At 35.5% G+C, this 18,000-nt stretch overlaps 8 protein-coding genes and 13 long non-coding RNA genes across 21 annotated transcripts, besides 1 other annotated feature; 12 read left to right on the top strand and 9 right to left on the bottom strand.

The window, feature by feature from the left end:
- Positions 1-2: 2 nt before the first annotated feature.
- Positions 3-2,525, bottom strand: sct1 (glycerol-3-phosphate O-acyltransferase). Its single transcript, NM_001022369.3, has 2 exons — positions 2,407-2,525; positions 3-2,354 (listed from the first exon to the last, which is right to left on the bottom strand). The coding sequence occupies exons 1-2, from the start codon at positions 2,450-2,452 to the stop codon at positions 373-375; spliced, it is 2,028 nt and encodes a 675-aa protein (NP_596450.1). The 5' UTR covers positions 2,453-2,525; the 3' UTR covers positions 3-372.
- SPOM_SPNCRNA.6150 lies at positions 532-981 on the top strand. Its single transcript, NR_195500.1, has one exon. It is a non-coding gene; the product is annotated as a non-coding RNA (long non-coding RNA).
- SPOM_SPNCRNA.6149 lies at positions 1,685-2,438 on the top strand. The gene has a single exon (NR_195499.1). It is a non-coding gene; the product is annotated as a non-coding RNA (long non-coding RNA).
- Positions 2,526-2,669: 144 nt separating the features above from the next.
- Positions 2,670-3,680, top strand: SPOM_SPNCRNA.6148. Its single transcript, NR_195498.1, has one exon. It is a non-coding gene; the product is annotated as a non-coding RNA (long non-coding RNA).
- ker1 (DNA-directed RNA polymerase I complex subunit Ker1) lies at positions 2,709-3,723 on the bottom strand. The gene has a single exon (NM_001022368.3). It carries the CDS (start codon positions 3,637-3,639, stop codon positions 3,196-3,198), a length of 444 nt encoding a protein of 147 aa, NP_596449.1. The 5' UTR covers positions 3,640-3,723; the 3' UTR covers positions 2,709-3,195.
- An 89-nt stretch (positions 3,724-3,812) lies between these two features.
- Positions 3,813-4,112: an LONG TERMINAL REPEAT.
- Positions 4,113-4,140: 28 nt separating this feature from the next.
- Positions 4,141-5,959, top strand: SPOM_SPNCRNA.1602. The gene has a single exon (NR_150497.1). It is a non-coding gene; the product is annotated as a non-coding RNA (long non-coding RNA).
- On the bottom strand, positions 4,199-6,049 carry hop1 (synaptonemal complex-associated protein hop1; the record flags this gene model as incomplete). Its single annotated transcript, NM_001022367.1, has 7 exons — positions 4,199-4,515; positions 4,563-4,788; positions 4,836-5,226; positions 5,267-5,507; positions 5,546-5,714; positions 5,759-5,906; positions 5,955-6,049. The coding sequence occupies 7 exons, from the start codon at positions 6,047-6,049 to the stop codon at positions 4,199-4,201; spliced, it is 1,587 nt and encodes a 528-aa protein (NP_596448.1).
- SPOM_SPNCRNA.6147 lies at positions 5,999-6,247 on the top strand. Its single transcript, NR_195497.1, has one exon. It is a non-coding gene; the product is annotated as a non-coding RNA (long non-coding RNA).
- A 235-nt stretch (positions 6,248-6,482) lies between these two features.
- On the bottom strand, positions 6,483-9,240 carry pop1 (cullin 1 adaptor protein Pop1). The gene has a single exon (NM_001355815.2). It carries the CDS (start codon positions 9,023-9,025, stop codon positions 6,698-6,700), a length of 2,328 nt encoding a protein of 775 aa, NP_001342944.1. The 5' UTR covers positions 9,026-9,240; the 3' UTR covers positions 6,483-6,697.
- Positions 7,400-7,678, top strand: SPOM_SPNCRNA.6146. The gene has a single exon (NR_195496.1). It is a non-coding gene; the product is annotated as a non-coding RNA (long non-coding RNA).
- Positions 7,868-8,128, top strand: SPOM_SPNCRNA.6145. The gene has a single exon (NR_195495.1). It is a non-coding gene; the product is annotated as a non-coding RNA (long non-coding RNA).
- An 18-nt stretch (positions 9,241-9,258) lies between the features above and the next one.
- Positions 9,259-11,800, bottom strand: SPOM_SPNCRNA.1601. The gene has a single exon (NR_150496.1). It is a non-coding gene; the product is annotated as a non-coding RNA, possible alternative UTR (long non-coding RNA).
- psu2 (beta-glucosidase Psu2) lies at positions 10,551-12,098 on the top strand. The gene has a single exon (NM_001022365.3). The coding sequence runs from the start codon at positions 10,839-10,841 to the stop codon at positions 11,796-11,798; it is 960 nt and encodes a 319-aa protein (NP_596446.1). The 5' UTR covers positions 10,551-10,838; the 3' UTR covers positions 11,799-12,098.
- mpi1 (mannose-6-phosphate isomerase) lies at positions 12,059-13,548 on the bottom strand. The gene is made up of 2 exons (NM_001022364.3): positions 13,378-13,548; positions 12,059-13,328 (listed from the first exon to the last, which is right to left on the bottom strand). Exons 1-2 carry the CDS (start codon positions 13,501-13,503, stop codon positions 12,216-12,218), a joined length of 1,239 nt encoding a protein of 412 aa, NP_596445.1. The 5' UTR covers positions 13,504-13,548; the 3' UTR covers positions 12,059-12,215.
- Positions 12,463-12,713, top strand: SPOM_SPNCRNA.6144. The gene has a single exon (NR_195494.1). It is a non-coding gene; the product is annotated as a non-coding RNA (long non-coding RNA).
- SPOM_SPNCRNA.6143 lies at positions 12,817-13,622 on the top strand. The gene has a single exon (NR_195493.1). It is a non-coding gene; the product is annotated as a non-coding RNA (long non-coding RNA).
- A 676-nt stretch (positions 13,623-14,298) lies between these two features.
- Positions 14,299-15,783, top strand: mrm2 (2' O-ribose methyltransferase Mrm2). The gene is made up of 5 exons (NM_001022363.3): positions 14,299-14,434; positions 14,484-14,534; positions 14,576-14,811; positions 14,858-14,906; positions 14,947-15,783. Exons 1-5 carry the CDS (start codon positions 14,321-14,323, stop codon positions 15,151-15,153), a joined length of 657 nt encoding a protein of 218 aa, NP_596444.1. The 5' UTR covers positions 14,299-14,320; the 3' UTR covers positions 15,154-15,783.
- On the bottom strand, positions 14,503-17,030 carry csi1. The gene has a single exon (NM_001022362.3). The coding sequence runs from the start codon at positions 16,926-16,928 to the stop codon at positions 15,327-15,329; it is 1,602 nt and encodes a 533-aa protein (NP_596443.1). The 5' UTR covers positions 16,929-17,030; the 3' UTR covers positions 14,503-15,326.
- An 88-nt stretch (positions 17,031-17,118) lies between these two features.
- SPOM_SPNCRNA.6142 lies at positions 17,119-17,354 on the bottom strand. Its single transcript, NR_195492.1, has one exon. It is a non-coding gene; the product is annotated as a non-coding RNA (long non-coding RNA).
- Positions 17,178-17,986, top strand: SPOM_SPNCRNA.1600. Its single transcript, NR_150495.1, has one exon. It is a non-coding gene; the product is annotated as a non-coding RNA, possible alternative UTR (long non-coding RNA).
- On the bottom strand, positions 17,357-17,917 carry SPOM_SPNCRNA.6141. The gene has a single exon (NR_195491.1). It is a non-coding gene; the product is annotated as a non-coding RNA (long non-coding RNA).
- Positions 17,987-18,000: the final 14 nt, after the last annotated feature.

The following is an 18,000-nucleotide window of genomic DNA, read 5'->3' as shown; positions in this document are numbered from 1 at the left end:
AAAATGATTCATTAAAAAAAGTAACTAAATCGTGCAATCAATCTCTATGCAATAATGCTCAATAGTAGTTAATAGTTACGTTTGACTAATTTGTCGAACAGGACATTCAATAAAATTGTTTTACCCAATACATTAATACATTTGATGTTATGAACAACAATTATACTGCTTAATTGTTTTTCAAAAAATCACATAACAAACCAACAGAAATTTATTTCATATTAACGACTGAGATACACAATATAATTTTTGGCGTGAGTAGAAGGAAGATAAATTTACAATCACAGGAGGGTACTTATAACCATTTTAAACGGTTACGCTTTTAGGGAAAATTTTTCATCAATTTTCATTAGGGTCAAACTTTTCGACTGCTCAGTCACTTAATTCTTCGTCAGATTCACTGAATACTTCTTCAGGTGGAGTATCACGAGATCTGATTTCAGTCATACGTTGTCCCATTCGTTGGCGCAAAGCATTTCGAATTAATTTAGCCTTATCGTTTATATCCTTCTCTTCTTCGTCCGAAGGTGGAAGAGCAGAGGGGTTTGGTGAATATAAATAGACATTTTGTAGAGGAGCAGGAGCTGATACTTCCGAATTCAAATCAGTGTCGTGAAGCTGGGAAAGATTATCAACATCCGAAGCTACAGATGAGCTAAGACGTCTCGCAAATCTTGAGGGACGCTCAGGTTTCTCAATGGTTGTAGTAATCCGGTCAGGATCAAAATCAGGAAATAGTTCAGGACCAAGCTTGTTAATCAGGTCCGTAACTTCTGCAACCAATTGCTTTCTTTCATCCTTTAAAATATATACAGCATTTGCCTTTGAGGGTATCAGAGCAAGAAATAAAGGTCTAATAGATTTGTATATATCCACAGCGACTTCACCAAACCTTAGGGCTGCGTAAGTAACCATTGGAAAAAGAAAGGTAGAAATAATTGGGACAGTATAAACAAATATACTTGAATGAGGAATGAGCTTATAGGAATATATATAATAGCAACATAACAATGCATAAAAAGAATAAAGGATTGGTGTCATACCAAGTGCAACCAGCAACTTCCAAGTAGCTAAGATATCACGTCCCTGGATTTTAACAGAAGAGGCTTTTAGGGCTGCAGCTGCTTTTTTGACGCTGATCCGATGAGCGGCAATAAACACCGGGGAAAACAAAATGGCACCAGGAAGTGCGCCTAAAGCAAGAAGGAATAGTTTGCAACACCGATAAACAAGTTTGTACAAAATCATGAATCTTGAGTATTGTAACGATTGAACTTGATGATCACGTAATCCTAAACGATATAGCTGACGATTATACAAAAGGATTTTATCGTGGAGACGAATTACTCTGGGATCATGTTTAAAATGGTTATAGCCAACAATTAACTTCCTATTTAAATCAACGACTTTAGGGAGAGCAAACTGTATATGAGCTGGCTTATATAAACGTCGGCAAGCTTGAATGACCATTAAAGTTTCATAATCCGGCGCCTGAACAGTAACAGAAAGAAGAGCATCATATATCATATCTAGTACTCCTTGAATAGCTTCGCGACGTTTCTTTGCTTTGTAAAGCTCAACATATTCCGTAGGGATAGACAGTGGGGAGCCAAACTCTAGCACAGCACGTGAGCGAAAGCGATGGGGGTGGAAATAATTCATTCCACAGGGAAGAAGCTGAAGACCACAATCCGGATGCTGAGAAAGAGTTTCCAACGCCATAATTGCAACGCCAGCTTTAAGCGGTAGCATTTCAGGACGATCGTGAGATCCACCTTCAGGGAATAGAGCAATGCATGCACCCTTCACCAGACGTCTACGGACTTCATTATAAACATATGTTTGATCAATCTCAGGAGCCACCTTGTAAGACGACCCTTCGGGAGAAAGCAAAACTCTCTCAGCATCTTCTCCACGAAACTCACGTTTAACATATAATAAGGTATCACTTTTAATGGATGCTATATGAGAACTTCCATAATTATTAGGAAGAAGGAGAGTATCACCGACTGAATGCTTTGTAAACAGAGTATCTTTTCCGTGAATAGCAGTCTTATCACCTTCAGCTACGACAAATATCTTTCCTTCTCCGCGAATAGCTAAATCTTGCGCCCTTTCGACAGGAATTGCACCAAAAGCTCTCGACATGAGGCCAATAAATCTTTGACGATAACTTTTAGCAGCAACCAAAATGGAAGTCCTCCTACCTACTTCTCTACGAAGTTGTAACATCAAAATCAAAGGATCTACGAATTGGTTCGCATGCGGCGCGGCCACTAAAATTAGAGGTCCCTTGCGAGGAACTCTAAAAGAGCCTCGCGTTTTAACTTCACGGAAAAAGAAATCGATTAAAACTGGGGTTCATTAATTAGCGTTCCGGTTGTAACTAAATGATAAGTAACTTACTTGATAAAATCCATAAGCACGTATCATAAATAAAGGTATGTTGCATTATAATTGAGTGAACGAACCCGTCTTCAGGGTTTCAAGTAAGATTAAACGATACTAGTAAAATAATCGTGAGTGTTTGGGAGGGGCCTCCTGGGTAATTCTAATAAGGTCTACGTAAAAAAGTAGGTCTCACTATATAGTACGCTGAAGTTGTATAAGGCAACGCGTTGTTTCATTAGATAGTTATAAGTCACTAAGATATACATGTTAATATCAATCGACATAAATCAGTATTAGTAGAAACATTAAAGATGTGATGTGAAAGAAATAGTATATTAGGATTCACAGAGTATTGATTTGAAAGATTGAGTTTAGTAATTGATCTCGCCATGATCTTTGTTAAATTGTTATTTAACAATTATTTGTGACAACAATTTCGACAATAAAGCCTATATTAAAAAAAAAATCAATTAAACTATGGGATAAACAAGAATTTAATGATGAATTTAAAATCTTTAAGCATAATCTGATACTTGCAACTGAGAATGAATGGATAAGGACTTACAAAATATGCAAACTCAAGTACTGCGAGTAAAAAAGTTGCATTGTAGTTGTCCTCAAACACATGATCAAAAAAAACCTTAGGATTTTTTCTCTCACGTTTAAAAGATTTAATAAATAATCGCAGCCAAAAAACCCAATTTTTTTAATGAAGCGCAAACTATATTCGAAAGCTCATATGATGTTTTAGAAATCGAACAAAATAACTGAACCACAAATAATCAACACACCTTTAAATTTACTCTAACTCTGTTCTTTTTCCCCTACACCTTGAGTCGTATCCGCTTTGGCCTTACGAGCCTCTTCCTTTTCCCGTCTCGCAGCCTTCTTTTTTTCCTTTTTTAGACGCTTTTTGGTTTCTTTATCCAAATGCAAATCATCGTTCTCTTCCCTTGCATGTTTCAGACTTTCCTCTTCCTTGGTTTCCAACATTTCTTCAGGTGGTATTATTAATTCCTCTGTGGGAGGGCCTTGGACAGGTAAATTTAAAGAAATAAGCGGTATCTCTTCTCCTTTCAGGTACATCAAGACTCTATTTAACTGGGATAGAACACTCTCACTTCCAGATTTTTCATCTTGGAAGCGCTCAATCGTTTGGATGTAGCGATTGAGAAATTTACTAGACGCGTCTTTGTCTAGCTTTTCAGACTTTCGCAAAATCATTTTAGGTGGACATTCTGTCGCCATGTTTAAAACGAAAATTCTCCTGAATAATGCAAAGTTCTCACGAACACAGCAATAATGTAACTTCAGTATCAAATGGAAAAGTTCAAGTCTAATGTGTAACGTTCTATACTTTTTTTTTTTGACATCAAATCACCACACTATTCACACATAATGCAATTCAAGAAGTGCTTAAATTAGCTACGCAATTTCGTATTCGTTTAGCGCTGCGTAGAACTGCGATAAAATTTACTTGTGATCTAGTTTATAGTGGTATGCATGATTCTTGTATGAAGTCTATATTCATATCTCATGTTCGTATAAGCTCATAACTGAACCTCATTCCTCATTTCAATTACCGCCTATTTATAATGTCGTAAGCATAGTTATCTACGACAAGAAAATGAGTTTGTATGAATATTGTCTCATATCTAACGGATGATAACAGAACATGTTATTTATGGTAATAATGTAGTATAGCTAATAATAAATATATTATGTAAGTTTAAATTAATAGTTTGAGCAAATAGATGCAATACTGATCCATCTCAAATTGTTTGAAGATAGGATAAGTCGTATAAGTTTAAATCCTCAGAGGTTTCATGGTGTCTGTCTCTTTAGTGTTTGAAGTCTTAGAAACCTTTTTTGGTCTTTCTATTACTTCCATTCTTTCGGGCCGTAGAAAAGATCGCATATTTACACGTTGATTCTCTTGACGATAATTTTGAAAATTCAGATGAGATATCCATCGCGACGGTGTAAAATACTTCTCACGAAGATATGACACCATTTCAGGGCTTTTATTCGTAAAATATATCCATTTTCGTTTTTTTTCCTTATAGATTATGTTTTCGTTAACTAATCTTTCTTCAATTCTTTTGGCATCAGCATAGCTGCAATCTTAGATAATGTTAGTATATGGTCAATGAGTTGGTAAATTTCCTTACTCAGTCGCGCCGCTAGCTTTTGGAACCCTTGATACTCTGACGCCCAAATACACCGAATTGCTCGTCTGTATGCGACCAACATGGTCATTCGGTCATACAAACTAGATTCAGAATCAACTAACAAACATGTATAACATAACAATTGGTTTGGTTGGCGAGGATCAGAGTCACTCTCAAATCCATAGCAAGCACAGTGAACCCATCCATCACATCTTTCGCATTGAAACTGTGTAAAATATTGTTAGTCTTTAGCAGGTATAAACGATTACACACCATTTCTGAGTCTTCCGTCGAATCACCGCATTCACAATTCAAAAGTGCTTTTTTCTTTTCGGCTTTGTCAACTTTGTCACTCCCTGAAATGTTTTTTTTTAACCAATTGCTTTTCTTTACTTCTTCACAAGGATTGTTATTTTTTATTTCCCTTAATCCACGACTTTCATTCTGCATTTTCTCACATTTTCCTTGACTCAAACTTTTTTCAACTGATTGTTCATCCAATATTTGAGTTGAGCCTATTTCATCGTATTTCAAAGGCTGGAGGAACTTTTCGAGCTGAGAATCAATTTTTTCTTGAGAATCAAATAATGATGATTCTTTATTAATCATGATCTTCTCTGTACTTATCGGTACAAATGCATGAGAACAATGTGAAATCGCAATACTATAGATTAGTAACTTGAAATTTGTTTTAATTTACTTACCCATTGTTTGATTCATAAAAAGATACAATATCTTTGAATTCTCCTCGATTGAGCCAAGACATGCAATCTTTTGTTTCTACGGTATTTAAAAACACGCCAGCTTTAGTTGCTTCTCCTTTTGATAATTGAAAGCGTTCCATTTTTGTAATAATTTGTACGACTTTTTCTTCGTCTTTGCACTCTGTTTTTACGTTACCACTTAAAAATAACTTTATTACAAACCTTTCTGAACGTTGATAAGCTTGATAAAACTCTCATGAAGTCTGTTAAAAAATTTACAAACAAAAGACTCACAACATATTTTCTCTTCACTTCCAGGGTTAATTGTAAATGAAAATATCTCCTTTTCAACCGCGTCATCCTCTAATATTGACTTGCATTGTGACGAAATAATCAGGTAAACAGTAAATGGAACTTTCATTGATACAAGTGAGAAAATATAAGTTTTCTAAAATATTAGTTTATTTCTTTAGATAAGTTTTAAACACTCACCATCATTTCCAAAAAACTGTCTGCTTCTTTGTCCACTCCAGCTTGTAAAGAAACCACAGTAGGTTTCAATTGACAATCAAAGTCAGCTCCTTTAAAATGTTCAATTTCGAAATTGACTTTCTTGTAGCAGTTTTCATTGAAAAGAGCACTTGCCTTCTGTTAGCTATTTTAATTTAAAAATTATATGTCTGCGTACCGCTTATAGCATAATGTTGATATCGCGAAGAAAATTAAATTTTTAAGAGTAAAGTCAGACTTAGTTTGCAGAATTTCCTCTTTGTATGAATTCATTTGTCATTTATACTTAGAAGTAAAGGGTATTTGATAAGTTGATATCTATATATGGTAATTTTGTGAACGCGTCGAACGCGTCTTAAGTGTACGTATATTACAGTCCCACCTGTGGTTTTCCAACACTTTAAACTACACTAAAATGGCTTACATAGATAAATGGAATGCGAAAAGCATGTTTTACGATGAAGACATTTGGTAGCTTATGAAGTAATGTAAAAGCCTTTTGTTAAATTAAATGTCTTTTTACATTTACAAAGCTAAAATGTTTGTTTTTTTATTTACTATAGTTTGCTAATTATAAAAATATAGTACGCTTTTGGGTAGAATGGACGCTATTTGAAGCTAAGGATTCAAGAAATTCGCTTATCCCTTTGGTAAAAAAATTTTGGCCTCAACAAACGAATTTAACACTAAATAATTTATAAATGTAGAATAGATCATTTAAAAAAATATTATTTTGCATTCTTATTAGATATTTAAAAAAGAAAATTATGAGTAAACATTTAAAAGTCAACAAACAATTAGACAAATATTATATGATAGAGGAGTTTCCAGAATAAATAGCATGAATCTATTTCAGTTTGGAAACGTAAAATAAAATTTCGAGATCTTTTATAGATTTCTAGTATCTCAACTTATAAAAGCTCAAGAAGATTTAGTAGATCCAAACTCTAGGACCTCGATCCAAAAACGGTTATTTCTTAAAACAGCAGCCACACATACATTTTCATTATAAGCAACTTGCCAGATTATATCCAAATCAGTCAATAGGTCTCTTACTAACTTTCCGGAACGAATGTCCCATAACTGTAGCGTACTATGGCTTCCACTGACAACTTTGCTCTCGTCGTGTTGAAAAAATATGTGTCCCAAAGGACATTTTAAAATATCTCGACAACTTCCGGTGTTTAGATCCCAAACTCTCAACGATGTATCAGGAGGAGCAGAAGCGGATACCAAGATATTTTGGTTAAATGTAACTTGACTTACCAAATTCGAATGACCATGAAGGGTCTGTAGAAGTTCTCCAGACTCAAGGTTCCAAATACGAATTTTAGCATCCGTACCAGCGCTGATACATTGTTGACGAGAAGGATTAATTGTGACACTGTATACTCTCCCGACGTGTCCCCGAAGAACATGTAAACAAACGCCAGTAGATGCCTTCCATACTCTAAGAGTACCATCATAACTGGCACTGACAATCAAATCTCCAAGACAAGCAACTTCACGTACCGAGTCCGTATGACCACGTAATGTTCGGATGTAAAACGGATTGGTCGTAGCTGAAGTAAAGTCATTATTCTGATCAGGATTTTCATTTACATTAACAAATGGTGGATCGTCAAGGCATGGAAGACTCCATAAACGGATCGTACAATCCCTTGAACTTGAAATTATATACGGAGGCATTGAATTAGCATCATTTGAAGCTGGTCTGTTTTCTTTTTCCACATCATCAGTATCAGTAGTACTTTGATTGCCTTGAACTATTTTGATACAACGGATTGTTGACGTGTGTCCATAAAACACCTGTTTACATTCACCGGTTCTAAGGTCCCAGACTCTTACTGTCCTGTCTGTGGAGCCAGTAACCAAAGTATCCCCAACGTATTCAAAAGTCCAAACATCACCTTCATGCTCTTCTAAACTGCGTATCAGGACACCTGTTTTCGTGTCATATATATTAATTCTAGGACTGCAGGTGCTAACAATTATTTTGTCATCATCAAACTGAAGTTTGGTAATAAGACGAACTCCATGAATTGGGAATGAACATCGCTTAATTTTCTCCGGGGCATGGAGCCATCTTTCACGAAGATTAAAATGTCTAAAATAGACCCGCTTCATTATCGCACAGGCTGACAAAGATTGTTCTAAACACATCGTACGGATTTTACTATCAATTGAATCCCAAAAGAAACCATCTTTTAAAAAGAGACTTTTCCAAAGTTCTTCGTTGGACGATACCAACTTATACCAGTGATGCGAAACTTGCGAAACTGCACACAATGAAGGTGCATCTAAATGCGTAAGCACTAAATTTGTAATCTCAGCCGGAAATCCAGTTAAAAAGTTCTTTTGAAAGATAGGAAGCAGAATTTTGTGAATATTTTGAACAGCATGTTTTCCACATCGAGAAAGAAGATGAAAAAGTAAGTATTGACGAACACTTTCGGGTAATTTTTCGAAGGAAGAAATTAATTGTGCTAATTTCAAAACAGCATTTTTTTGAGAGCTCAAATGATTAGAAGGATGAATGCTAGGATTTTCTGAAGAAAAATCATATATGACAGGTTCATGCAAAGAATTATGTGAAGATGAAGATGAATGAGGGGGAAAAGATTGACGGGTTTTGGAATCGTTGCCGAGTAAATTAGGAGAAAAATAAGAGTAATTAACAGAATTATTTGGTGCATCAAGTGAGAATGTTGTTTCACTAGCGACTTCCTTACTGTCACAGTTGTTTGGGTAGAAAACGTTCGAGTAGTTAGTAGAAGGAAAAGTTTCATTCTTTTTATTCCCATCACTTTGAGAATTGAAGAGAAACCGCTTATTAGCATGCAAATTAGAGCTGAGACTAGAGTTACGGCGTTTAAGGCACTTTTCGCGATGCTCTGACGGCAGCTCACAACTCAAATGGGGCCGGTTAAGATCACAATGTAGATATAAAAGATTTTGCAAGTTTTCCAAATTTTCTTTATCAGATAAACATCGATTGTTAGTAAATATCATCGATTGCTGACTTCCCTTGCTATCAAATTGTAGACTAACACGACTAAGCTCCTCGGGAATTCTGGTCATTATATTATTTCCTTCCAGGAGATCTTTTTTAGTGGAACATGGAGAAAATCTCTCGACATTTGGCCGGGGAGAAGAGGAAACATCAATACTCGGTGATACCATAGTTGTCTCACCGAAAAATTCATTGGAATCTAAAACAGATAGGCTATCTTTTTTCTTCTCATTCATTTCAAGTAGTTTACAGACACTTAGTAGAAAAGTATTTGTCAAGTTCTTTTATGATGTTAGAGAACCTGGTTCAAGAATCGATACTGATGAATTTACTTAAAACAACTGCCCGTTGGGAAACATGTATATGAAATTATTTTGCAAATAGTTATCGTCTTAATGCATTAGAGCAATACTTTTTCTTGGTTTTTTTGAAGTTCAGCGAGATAGATCGTAAAGACCATAAACTCTTGGCAATGAATTTTAAATTCACTCTACGCAAGCGGAGGTGTAAGTAACACCAGAATAAGTAACAATTTTACTGTTGATTAAGAAAAGTTTTTATAGTTTATGGTAAATACGACTAAATCGCGACATAACAATAGTTCAATAAGAAAAGTTATATGACTTAGTTATGGCTCCTCAATATTATTTTTTTTTACATTATTTGCGATAGTGTTTTAATTGTATACCAGATATTAACCTCCTCAGCATTTTCAAATAAATTCTCTAAAGACAAAAACAATGAACACGTGAAGTATTCATATTATAAAATTGTCTTTTCCGTTGCGTTTTTGCAGCTAAAGAATGCAGACACAATAGTAGCTCGCGAATTTCATTACACGCCAATAAAGTTGGGAAAGAGATTACCCTCCCCTGTCATATTCTAAATGACACGGACACATATAATAATTTATTAATAAAATTTGAGCATGAGCGTAAAATGTAAAATGTCAGACTAAGATGGCGTTTCTAGTACATCATTTTCTTAGGCCGTTGAAAGAAATTTTTTGTCTCGTCAATGACATGCATCGGGTAATTTCGGCAGGCATTGGGCTATTATTCGACTTCTCTCCATTCAAAATTTGACTTAATCTCAGTATCCAAAGAAGCGTCAAATACGCTACCAAGATAAATAATTAAATTGTTATCCGTAAAAGTTCTTAGCATAGCAAACCGATAAACCGAGTGTAAACACGATATTAATTAATTAATATTATATCATATTTAATGAGCTGCAGAACATCATTTGCCGAAATGCACCGAGCCTCTTATATCTAGGATGATTTGTATGTACCAGATTACTTTCCCAAGAGATTATTAAATATATTTAATAGTATTAGGAGAAAATCAATATAACGTTGAGTCGAGCCAACGTATTTGTAAGTTAGGTATACAGGGATGTCATTAGGCTTACGTACACCGCGCAATTCAATTGCAAAAGGCCCAGGGGACCAAGAACTTCCTTATGATAAGAAAGCTAAAGCGATAAACAAAAATTAAATTACTTGGCTTGGAAATAATAATAATTTGCTTTGAAATGAATGATTGAACGCCCCGCGACCCCGGGACAGTATAAATTTTCCTGGGGTAGATCAAATTCACGCATTTAATTGGTTGAATTTATCAACTGACTTTTAAGTTCATTTTTAATTAAGTTATCAGCCAATGAATACAAAGCCGATAGCAAGGCAAGCAATGATTGGAGCGCAATAGTTGACTGTTTTGGCGCTAATTATTTCGGGTTTATGGTTAGAAATTTTCTGAAAAAATCAACGTTGAAAACTTACAGGCTTTCATGGTTAATTAGTGGCAAAACGCCACGGCTCTTAATCAAAAGATGGTGAAGTGCTTGAAAAAAGAAATGTATATAAAGCTGAGCTGATTTTTAGGGAAAAGCCGTGAGCTGAAATTAAACAATCAGAACCGCAAAAGGTAAAGACCATTATATTCTTTACCATCTTTCTTTTATTTTCTAGTATCAAGTTACTAGCATATCCTATCGTTTATAAAGTCAATCGTTAGATTCCTGTCAAATCTTTTAAATCTAAAAATGCTCTTTAACAACTTTCTTTGTTTTGCGGTTTCCGCCATTCCTTTGGTTTCAGCTATGCCTCTTGGTAATGCTCCCTATCACCATCACCATCATGCCGGTTTGAATGCTAGCAATATAACTGTTGGTGTCAATGTCACAAACACTACCGCTTTTTCAAAAAGAGACGGTGGTTTTCCTGACGGCGTATACGACTGCTCCTCTTTTCCTGATGATCAAAATGGCGTTGTCCGCCTTGATTACTTAGGTTTTGGAGGATGGTCTGGTGTTCAGAAGAATGATGGTAAATACGGAACAGCTTCTACATGCCAAGATAACACATACTGTTCCTATGCATGCAAGCCCGGAATGTCTAAGACCCAATGGCCGTCTGAGCAGCCTGACAATGGCGTTTCCGTTGGTGGTTTGTATTGCAAGAACGGTAAATTATATCTCACCCAGAAGGATAATTCTAATCTTTGTGAAGATGGAAAGGGTACTGCCTATGTTAAAAATACATTGAGTTCCAATGTCGCAATTTGCCGTACCGATTACCCCGGAACTGAGAACATGAATATCCCTACCAATATTGATGGTGGTTCAAAACAACCTCTTTCTGATGTTGATGAAGATTCATACTATAATTGGGGAGGAAAGAAGACATCCGCTCAATACTATGTTAATAAATCTGGCAGAAGTGCAGAAGATGTCTGTGTTTGGGGTAATGAGGGCGATGATTATGGCAATTGGGCTCCTATGAACTTCGGGTCTGGTTACACTGACGGCAAGACTTGGCTTTCTATGTCTTTCAATCCTTTATCATCTGCTAAACTTGATTACAATATCCGTATTAAATCTGATGGTGGGTCCCTTAGTGGTGATTGCTACTATGAAGACGGATCATTCCATGGTTCCACCGCTGACAGCAGTGGTTGTACAGTCTCTGTCACCGGAGGCAATGCCTACTTTGAGTTGTACTAAATTGCGTGTTAAAAGTGGATGCTTGGTCAAAAAAATTTGTTTATTAGAATTATTTTTGCATTCGTTTTACTTTTGTCATTCCCATTTTTATGCTTTATTTCGTTGTTGATTAGTTTTCGCATTTTTTTTCTGGTTTCATTTTTTTTATTTTTTTCATTTTTTTCATTTTTCTTCTGGATTCATTTTTTATTTTATTTTTGGGGTTCATCTTCTTCATTTCATTTTTTTGTCTATATTTCTTCTCTACATTTTGTTACATTTCTTAAAAACGCTCATTATTTATGCATTGCATCTACGAAAAAATAAATTTGTTTTTACTTAATTTTGTCCATCCTATCCAGTATCGTTAAAAATTTAAAAATTCCATGTATTGTTTTATTATAATGGTGCTGATAGTAGTAAAAAGCTGCAGAGTAACTAAATCTCACAGAATGCCTGGTAAACGACAACAGGTTCTGAAGTCGCAGAGATCGTTAATGGAAAATTTGCGGAAATAAAATAAACAAATCCAGGAGATATCGATGCTACATCTCCTTTGTCTCCATTCAATATGCCTGAACCCTCAGTAACAAGTAAAATGCTAGGGCCATTGATTCCGCGTATGCATTGTTTTTGACCAGGAGAAACCTTGGTTTGCAAAATGCTAAACTCTTCGATCGGGGGATCATATAACAGAGTTTTGCCAGATCCACAAGCTTTGGCAAATGGTACAGGTTGGGTAAGTTGGGATTTGGCATCCGCAGTCTGATAAGTGAGATTATTTACGAGAGTTTCTATGTCCTTAAACTTTGGCGTAAAGCCAAGACGGATAACGTTATCACTGGCAGCCATGCACTCAATTATATTTCCAGAAACATAAGCATGTGGATCTAAGGCACGAAGAAAAACGGCTTCTCCTGGATGTAATCGAACGTAGTTAAGAAAAGGAGTAACAAATAATCCGATGTCATCCGGAAATTGACTATTGAGATGAATAATTAAATCGCTAAATGCTTTTCCGCCGTATTCCGTTCCACCAAAGTTGTTAGCATCACTTTTTGCTAGTTGAACAAGCTGAGGAGTAAATTCTTGAATCCTTTTTTCGTCTTTGTGCATTAACTCATTAAATAAAGTTTCCAATGCTTTTCTCTCGTCTTGCTTCACGGTACCTTTAAATTGACGAACAGCTTCTTCACCGACAAATTCACGCAAAGGAGCTATACTGTCAAGGAACTGTTCGATTTGCTTTACTGGTCGAAAACCACAAAGAGCGTCGAATTCTGTCAATGCAACTGCCATTTCTGGCTTATGATTATCGTCCTTGTACTCTTTCGGATTCGTTTTGTGAAGTTGTTTACCAAGGGGTTTGTCAGGATGAGCCTGAATAGACAGCACCTTATTTATCGATAAAACTTTGAATAAAAAGGGGAGTTGTTTCCCATATTTCTTGTACACTTTTTCTCCAACGGTTTCTGGAGTTAACAACTCACTCAACGGCTTACCAGTTTGCATAACAAAGGAAGGGCCAGAAGGATGAGAACCCATCCACAACTGTATAGAAAATTCAATTAGTATAGAATTAACCAAGCCTTTTGCATACCTCAGCGTATGGGGTATTAGGATCAACCTCGAAACCGTATCCAGCCTCAGCTAATTTCGCGGCTAAAGACTCGTGACCAACTTTTCCCCATCCATAACTTTTAACATCACATTTGAGACGATACATAATTAATTAAATTCAAGATTTCTTTATAAGCCTTTATTTGGCTGTGAGAACGAATTATACGATGAACGACGGCTTATAGCGTGGATACGTGCTACTAGATGAACCTTACCTTCAAAACTAAGGAAGCACATAATGCATATGGTTATAGCCAATACTATAGTTCATTATTTTTATTTTAGCGGTAATTTATGTATATTTTTAATCATAAATAGTGAATTTTATAGATTTATTGTGTATTACTTAAGTTGCTTACTATGCAGTTTGGTATCTATTTTACAATCATAAATTGCGGTGTGTTTACTGGTAATTTATAAAATCGCGGTATGCAATATGAATAGCAGTCCTATTAATATTAGTTTACGAAGTTTATAGCCAATCATTAATATAGCTTGCAAAATTTTTAACCCGATATCTCTAGGTATCTGTGTGAATAATACGGATAGTCTTTTACAATTATCAATAAACGAATTTGCTAGTATTTTTATGGCAAATAGTGACAGGTAACGTAGCGTCATATAGCGTAAAATACAGTACTTAATCCATTCAATGCTCGTAAAGAAGCAACTGTGAAATAGATTGAGACGGCTGTACTTTGATTAGAGTTATTTTCTTCATCTGGTTTATTAAAGTAATATTTTTACGTTTTAGAAATTAAACCATCTACTAGAATAAAAAAAGCGATTAGTCCTTTTTAGACACGTTTGATGAAAGAATAAATAAAACCACTATTTTTTTAACTTAATAAATTCTGTCATACTTCAATTCATATTTTGGTAAAAATTTGATCTAGTATTCACAAACACTTTGGGTTTAGGAGATGTTTGGCTCCAAAACTCTTTTTTCTTGGGCAGCTAAGCGTTCAAAAGATTTCTATCGAAAAAAAAGTAAAATCGACAATTTCCGGTCGAGAGCAGCATACAAATTAATAGAGGTACTGTTACCACGTCGATACGATTTTGGATAATAATACTAATTGATAGTTGAATTCCAAATACAGATTTATTAATAAAGAAGATGTGGTGATTGACGTGGTATTAAATTATCTAATTATCATAAGCCTAACGTTTTTAAGGGATTTGCACCTGGATCATGGTCGCAAGTAGCAAAAAAGTTAGTTGGAAATAAAGGGAAAGTAATAGGCATTGATATTCAGCACATAGCTCCACCAGAAGGGGTATTACCCATCTACGGTGATATTCGTGATCCAAACACCCTGACTAAACTATTCGAGGCTTTACGGCTACTACATGAGCCTAATACGAATGATAGCATTGATTGTCGGGTGGTCGACGCTGTTATAAGTGATATGTAATTAAATACAGGGTCTAAAATATATTTACATCTAACATCCTAGGCTTCATAAGGCTACAGGGATTCGGATCCGGGATCATGCTCTCTCCATGGTAAATACATTTCTTGTAAATTTTCTCTGACCTACTATAGGAACTCTGTGCATCTGCGCTTCATGTTGCATTAACCTTTTTAAAATCAAATGGCTCGTTTATTTGTAAATTTTACATGGGGGATGAAGATGCCGACTTACAAAATTTGTTGAAATCTCACTTTAGGTTCGTCCAAGTGATGAAACCGAAAGCCTCTTTAAAAGAGTCACGGGAAGCGTATTTTGTTTGCTTGGAACGCAAGCCCTAAAATGTGTCAATTTTCGTTGTGAAAGGAGAACATTAATTGAAAATATTTAATATACCAAAAGGAGTCTAAAGATACTGTTGCATTAATTCCGTATTATAAAAGTTGTCAGATGAAGCGTAAACTAAAGAACAATCGCCTGCGATAGGTTTTAGGTTAAGCACTAAAGTGCCTCCTCAAGAAGTATGGTTTTTTAGTCGCTCCTGCATTTTTTCCCTTAATTTTGCAAGCGCATCCTTCGTTTCAGCAACGCCATCTCTTGTATGCTTCAGTCCTTCATGAACTGGGATATGGGAGCGCCTGAGCCCAGGAGACGAAACAGGGGGTGATGCAGCTGAATTAGAAAGGGAAGGGTGTTTATTTGCAAGTTGGTTCCACCTTGCCTTTGGAATTGGTGTAAGTTGTTCCAACGTAGCGGTATCGGCCTGTAAAGACTGGTTCTCCGACAACACATTTACTTTACTTTCATCGACACTAGCTGACTCATTGTCTTTCAAAGGCGTCGCTTTTGTAAATTTCATAGGTGATTGTATCGTTTGTGTATTGTGATAACTTTCAAATGAGGAACTAGTAGTTGCTGCATCTTTTCTAGCTCTGATAGAAAAAGGCGAATTTGAATATTCTTTCCTCCCTAGATTAGTCGGTTGACTCTCTGTCACTTTAAAATGACTTTGCAAATTATTATCAAGATAGAGATCATTTGAAGTAACTTTATCAATATTAGATGAGCTTTTTATAGTCAAATTATCAGCCTTTCCAGATGATTTGGGACTTCGAAGATTCAATAAATTTTGATTTTCTTCAGCTTCATTCAATTTTAAATTATTATTGGAGTTGAGAAAGGAAGTCCGGTTTAGTTCGTTAATTAACAGAGGTTCTTCCAAGGTATCCGAACTTTCTTCATGGATATCATCTGAATCTTCTAAGTTTTGAATTAAACCCCTTTCAGTGTTCATTGAAGCTCCTGGGTATGCATGATCGGTTTTTTTATTACTATTCGGACTATTCGACTGTCTCCCCCAATTCTTTTTTGCTCTTGCTGAACTTGAAACAAAAGACCGGTGCTGTTGGACTGGACTTTTAACGTTAGATGGTGGAGCAAAAGATGGGCTAAGACTAACTGAACGCTCACAATGAGAAATCCTTTCCTGCAGGCTTTGTAAATTTTCTTCAATACTTTTTAAACGCTCAACAAGGATGGAAAATTCAGGGTTCGTAAGCGAAGACTCATCATAACGATTATTGTGCGCTTTATTGTTGCTATCTTTCGAAATCGCTTTTAAGTTTGCTTCAAGGGAATTGAAATGAGAATCAGATAAGCTAGTAACACCTTCTAGCGATCTAGGAGCCGAATGAGATTTCGCGTCAGATTTTGGAGGTACAAATCGAAATCGCGGAGGGGGAGCGCTTGCAGGTGTTAAGTATGCCATGTCAAAAGAGTGATCTTGATTTAAATCTACCAATGGCTTAATTCGATCCTCATCTGAGATACGAATTTTAGATGCACTTAAGTGAGTAAAATTTTGTGATTGTGTACCAGCATTAGGTATTGACTCTTCATCTTTTTTTTGATCATTTAAAATATTTTTTCTTCGCTTAGGTGATAGGGAAGGCTCCTTCGATGGCCGTCGCTTTCGCTTTGAGGGTGAGTGATTCTTAACCACTGACTCACTAATTTGACCTTGTTGGCTTCGCTCCCATTCCAAATAATCGTTTTTTGTATCATTCCATAATTTCTTTAATTTTCCCAGCAGTCCAGCTGCAGGATTGAAACTCATCTCATGCCCAAATTATTTGGTGATTTAAATTCTAAATTCTTTGCAAACTGACTTCAATAATTATAGGAGTTACAAGATCGTGATTAACAATAATTTGCAACCAAAGGGTTATTAAACCTCAGGAAACTTGACAAAATTACGATCTTACCGAGCTCTACAGTACGGTCGTGAGTATTACCTAGTACACGTTAATGGCTTAATGCTTATTATGTAGTCTGTAATTAGCTTTAATGATACGTTAAATCACCAACAATCATCACTTATGTTGCTGTGAGCTCGATTATTAATTAAGTTGGTACGTGAAGTTAACCTTCTAACTTACTACTGAAGCTGCTCATAACTCAACCTCTTCCTCAGTCCAGTTGAGTTCTGTAGTGTTTTAATTTCCCGAAAACAAAAAAATTTTCCAATATCATTAAATAGGATGTTGAGAAAAAGAATATGTGCCACATATAAATATCATTGTTGAATTGCTGACTTGACAATTAATGCTAGGCCTACGATGCAATAGTAATCTAACCGTAAACATAATTTTACGAACGATTAGTATGTAATTACTGGACTTTTAGAAGAATTCTGAATATTCGCACATAAAAAATATTATTCGACAGATTCCATCGTTTCACATGAGTTTACATGAAATGCGCTCATTATCAAATTTGATGTGATGAACATTAATTAGATAAAAATGGTTTCATTGTTAGTTGAATGCGTTTGTTCCGAGTTTCTCCTTAACAATATACAGTTAATGATCTTATTGTTGTTGCTGTTGAAGTACACAGCACTTAAGTACAACTTTTGAGTGCTCTAAACTTTAGCGTGACCAGCAAAAGAGAGGTCAATACACTTAAAACCAAAAACGACTTTATTCGAATTCACTAAAAGGATTTTTTAGATTCTTGGTCCAGTACAGTGAAACGTAAAATCTGAAATATTCAAGGATTCGTGAAGATTTGGAAGCAAATAGTTTTTAATCTCATTAAATATATATTTTATTTTTTAAAAAGATTACAGATTATAGAAGCATAGTTTTACGAAATTGAAAGTTAGCATTTTCGCAACTCGTTGTTGG

The sequence above is a fragment of the Schizosaccharomyces pombe genome (genome assembly GCF_000002945.2).
Source record: "Schizosaccharomyces pombe strain 972h- genome assembly, chromosome: II".
NCBI lineage: Eukaryota > Fungi > Ascomycota > Schizosaccharomycetes > Schizosaccharomycetales > Schizosaccharomycetaceae > Schizosaccharomyces > Schizosaccharomyces pombe.
This window is presented reverse-complemented; position numbering and strand designations above follow the sequence as displayed.

Bases quoted from the DNA above. Each gene is read 5' to 3' on its own strand.
- mrm2 (NM_001022363.3), top strand. From the start codon at position 14,321: ATGTTTGGCTCCAAAACTCTTTTTTCTTGGGCAGCTAAGCGTTCAAAA. The intron at 14,435-14,483 runs GTACTGTTACCA...ACTAATTGATAG, and splicing joins CAGCATACAAATTAATAGAG to TTGAATTCCAAATACAGATT. The intron at 14,907-14,946 runs GTAAATACATTT...GACCTACTATAG, and splicing joins GGGATCATGCTCTCTCCATG to GAACTCTGTGCATCTGCGCT.
- sct1 (NM_001022369.3), bottom strand. From the start codon at position 2,452: ATGCAACATACCTTTATTTATGATACGTGCTTATGGATTTTATCAA. The intron at 2,355-2,406 runs GTAAGTTACTTA...AATGAACCCCAG, and splicing joins GTGCTTATGGATTTTATCAA to TTTTAATCGATTTCTTTTTC.
- psu2 (NM_001022365.3), top strand. From the start codon at position 10,839: ATGCTCTTTAACAACTTTCTTTGTTTTGCGGTTTCCGCCATTCCTTTG.
- ker1 (NM_001022368.3), bottom strand. From the start codon at position 3,639: ATGGCGACAGAATGTCCACCTAAAATGATTTTGCGAAAGTCTGAAAAG.
- csi1 (NM_001022362.3), bottom strand. From the start codon at position 16,928: ATGAGTTTCAATCCTGCAGCTGGACTGCTGGGAAAATTAAAGAAATTA.
- mpi1 (NM_001022364.3), bottom strand. From the start codon at position 13,503: ATGTATCGTCTCAAATGTGATGTTAAAAGTTATGGATGGGGAAAAGTT. The intron at 13,329-13,377 runs GTATGCAAAAGG...TTTTCTATACAG, and splicing joins CTAATACCCCATACGCTGAG to TTGTGGATGGGTTCTCATCC.
- pop1 (NM_001355815.2), bottom strand. From the start codon at position 9,025: ATGAATGAGAAGAAAAAAGATAGCCTATCTGTTTTAGATTCCAATGAA.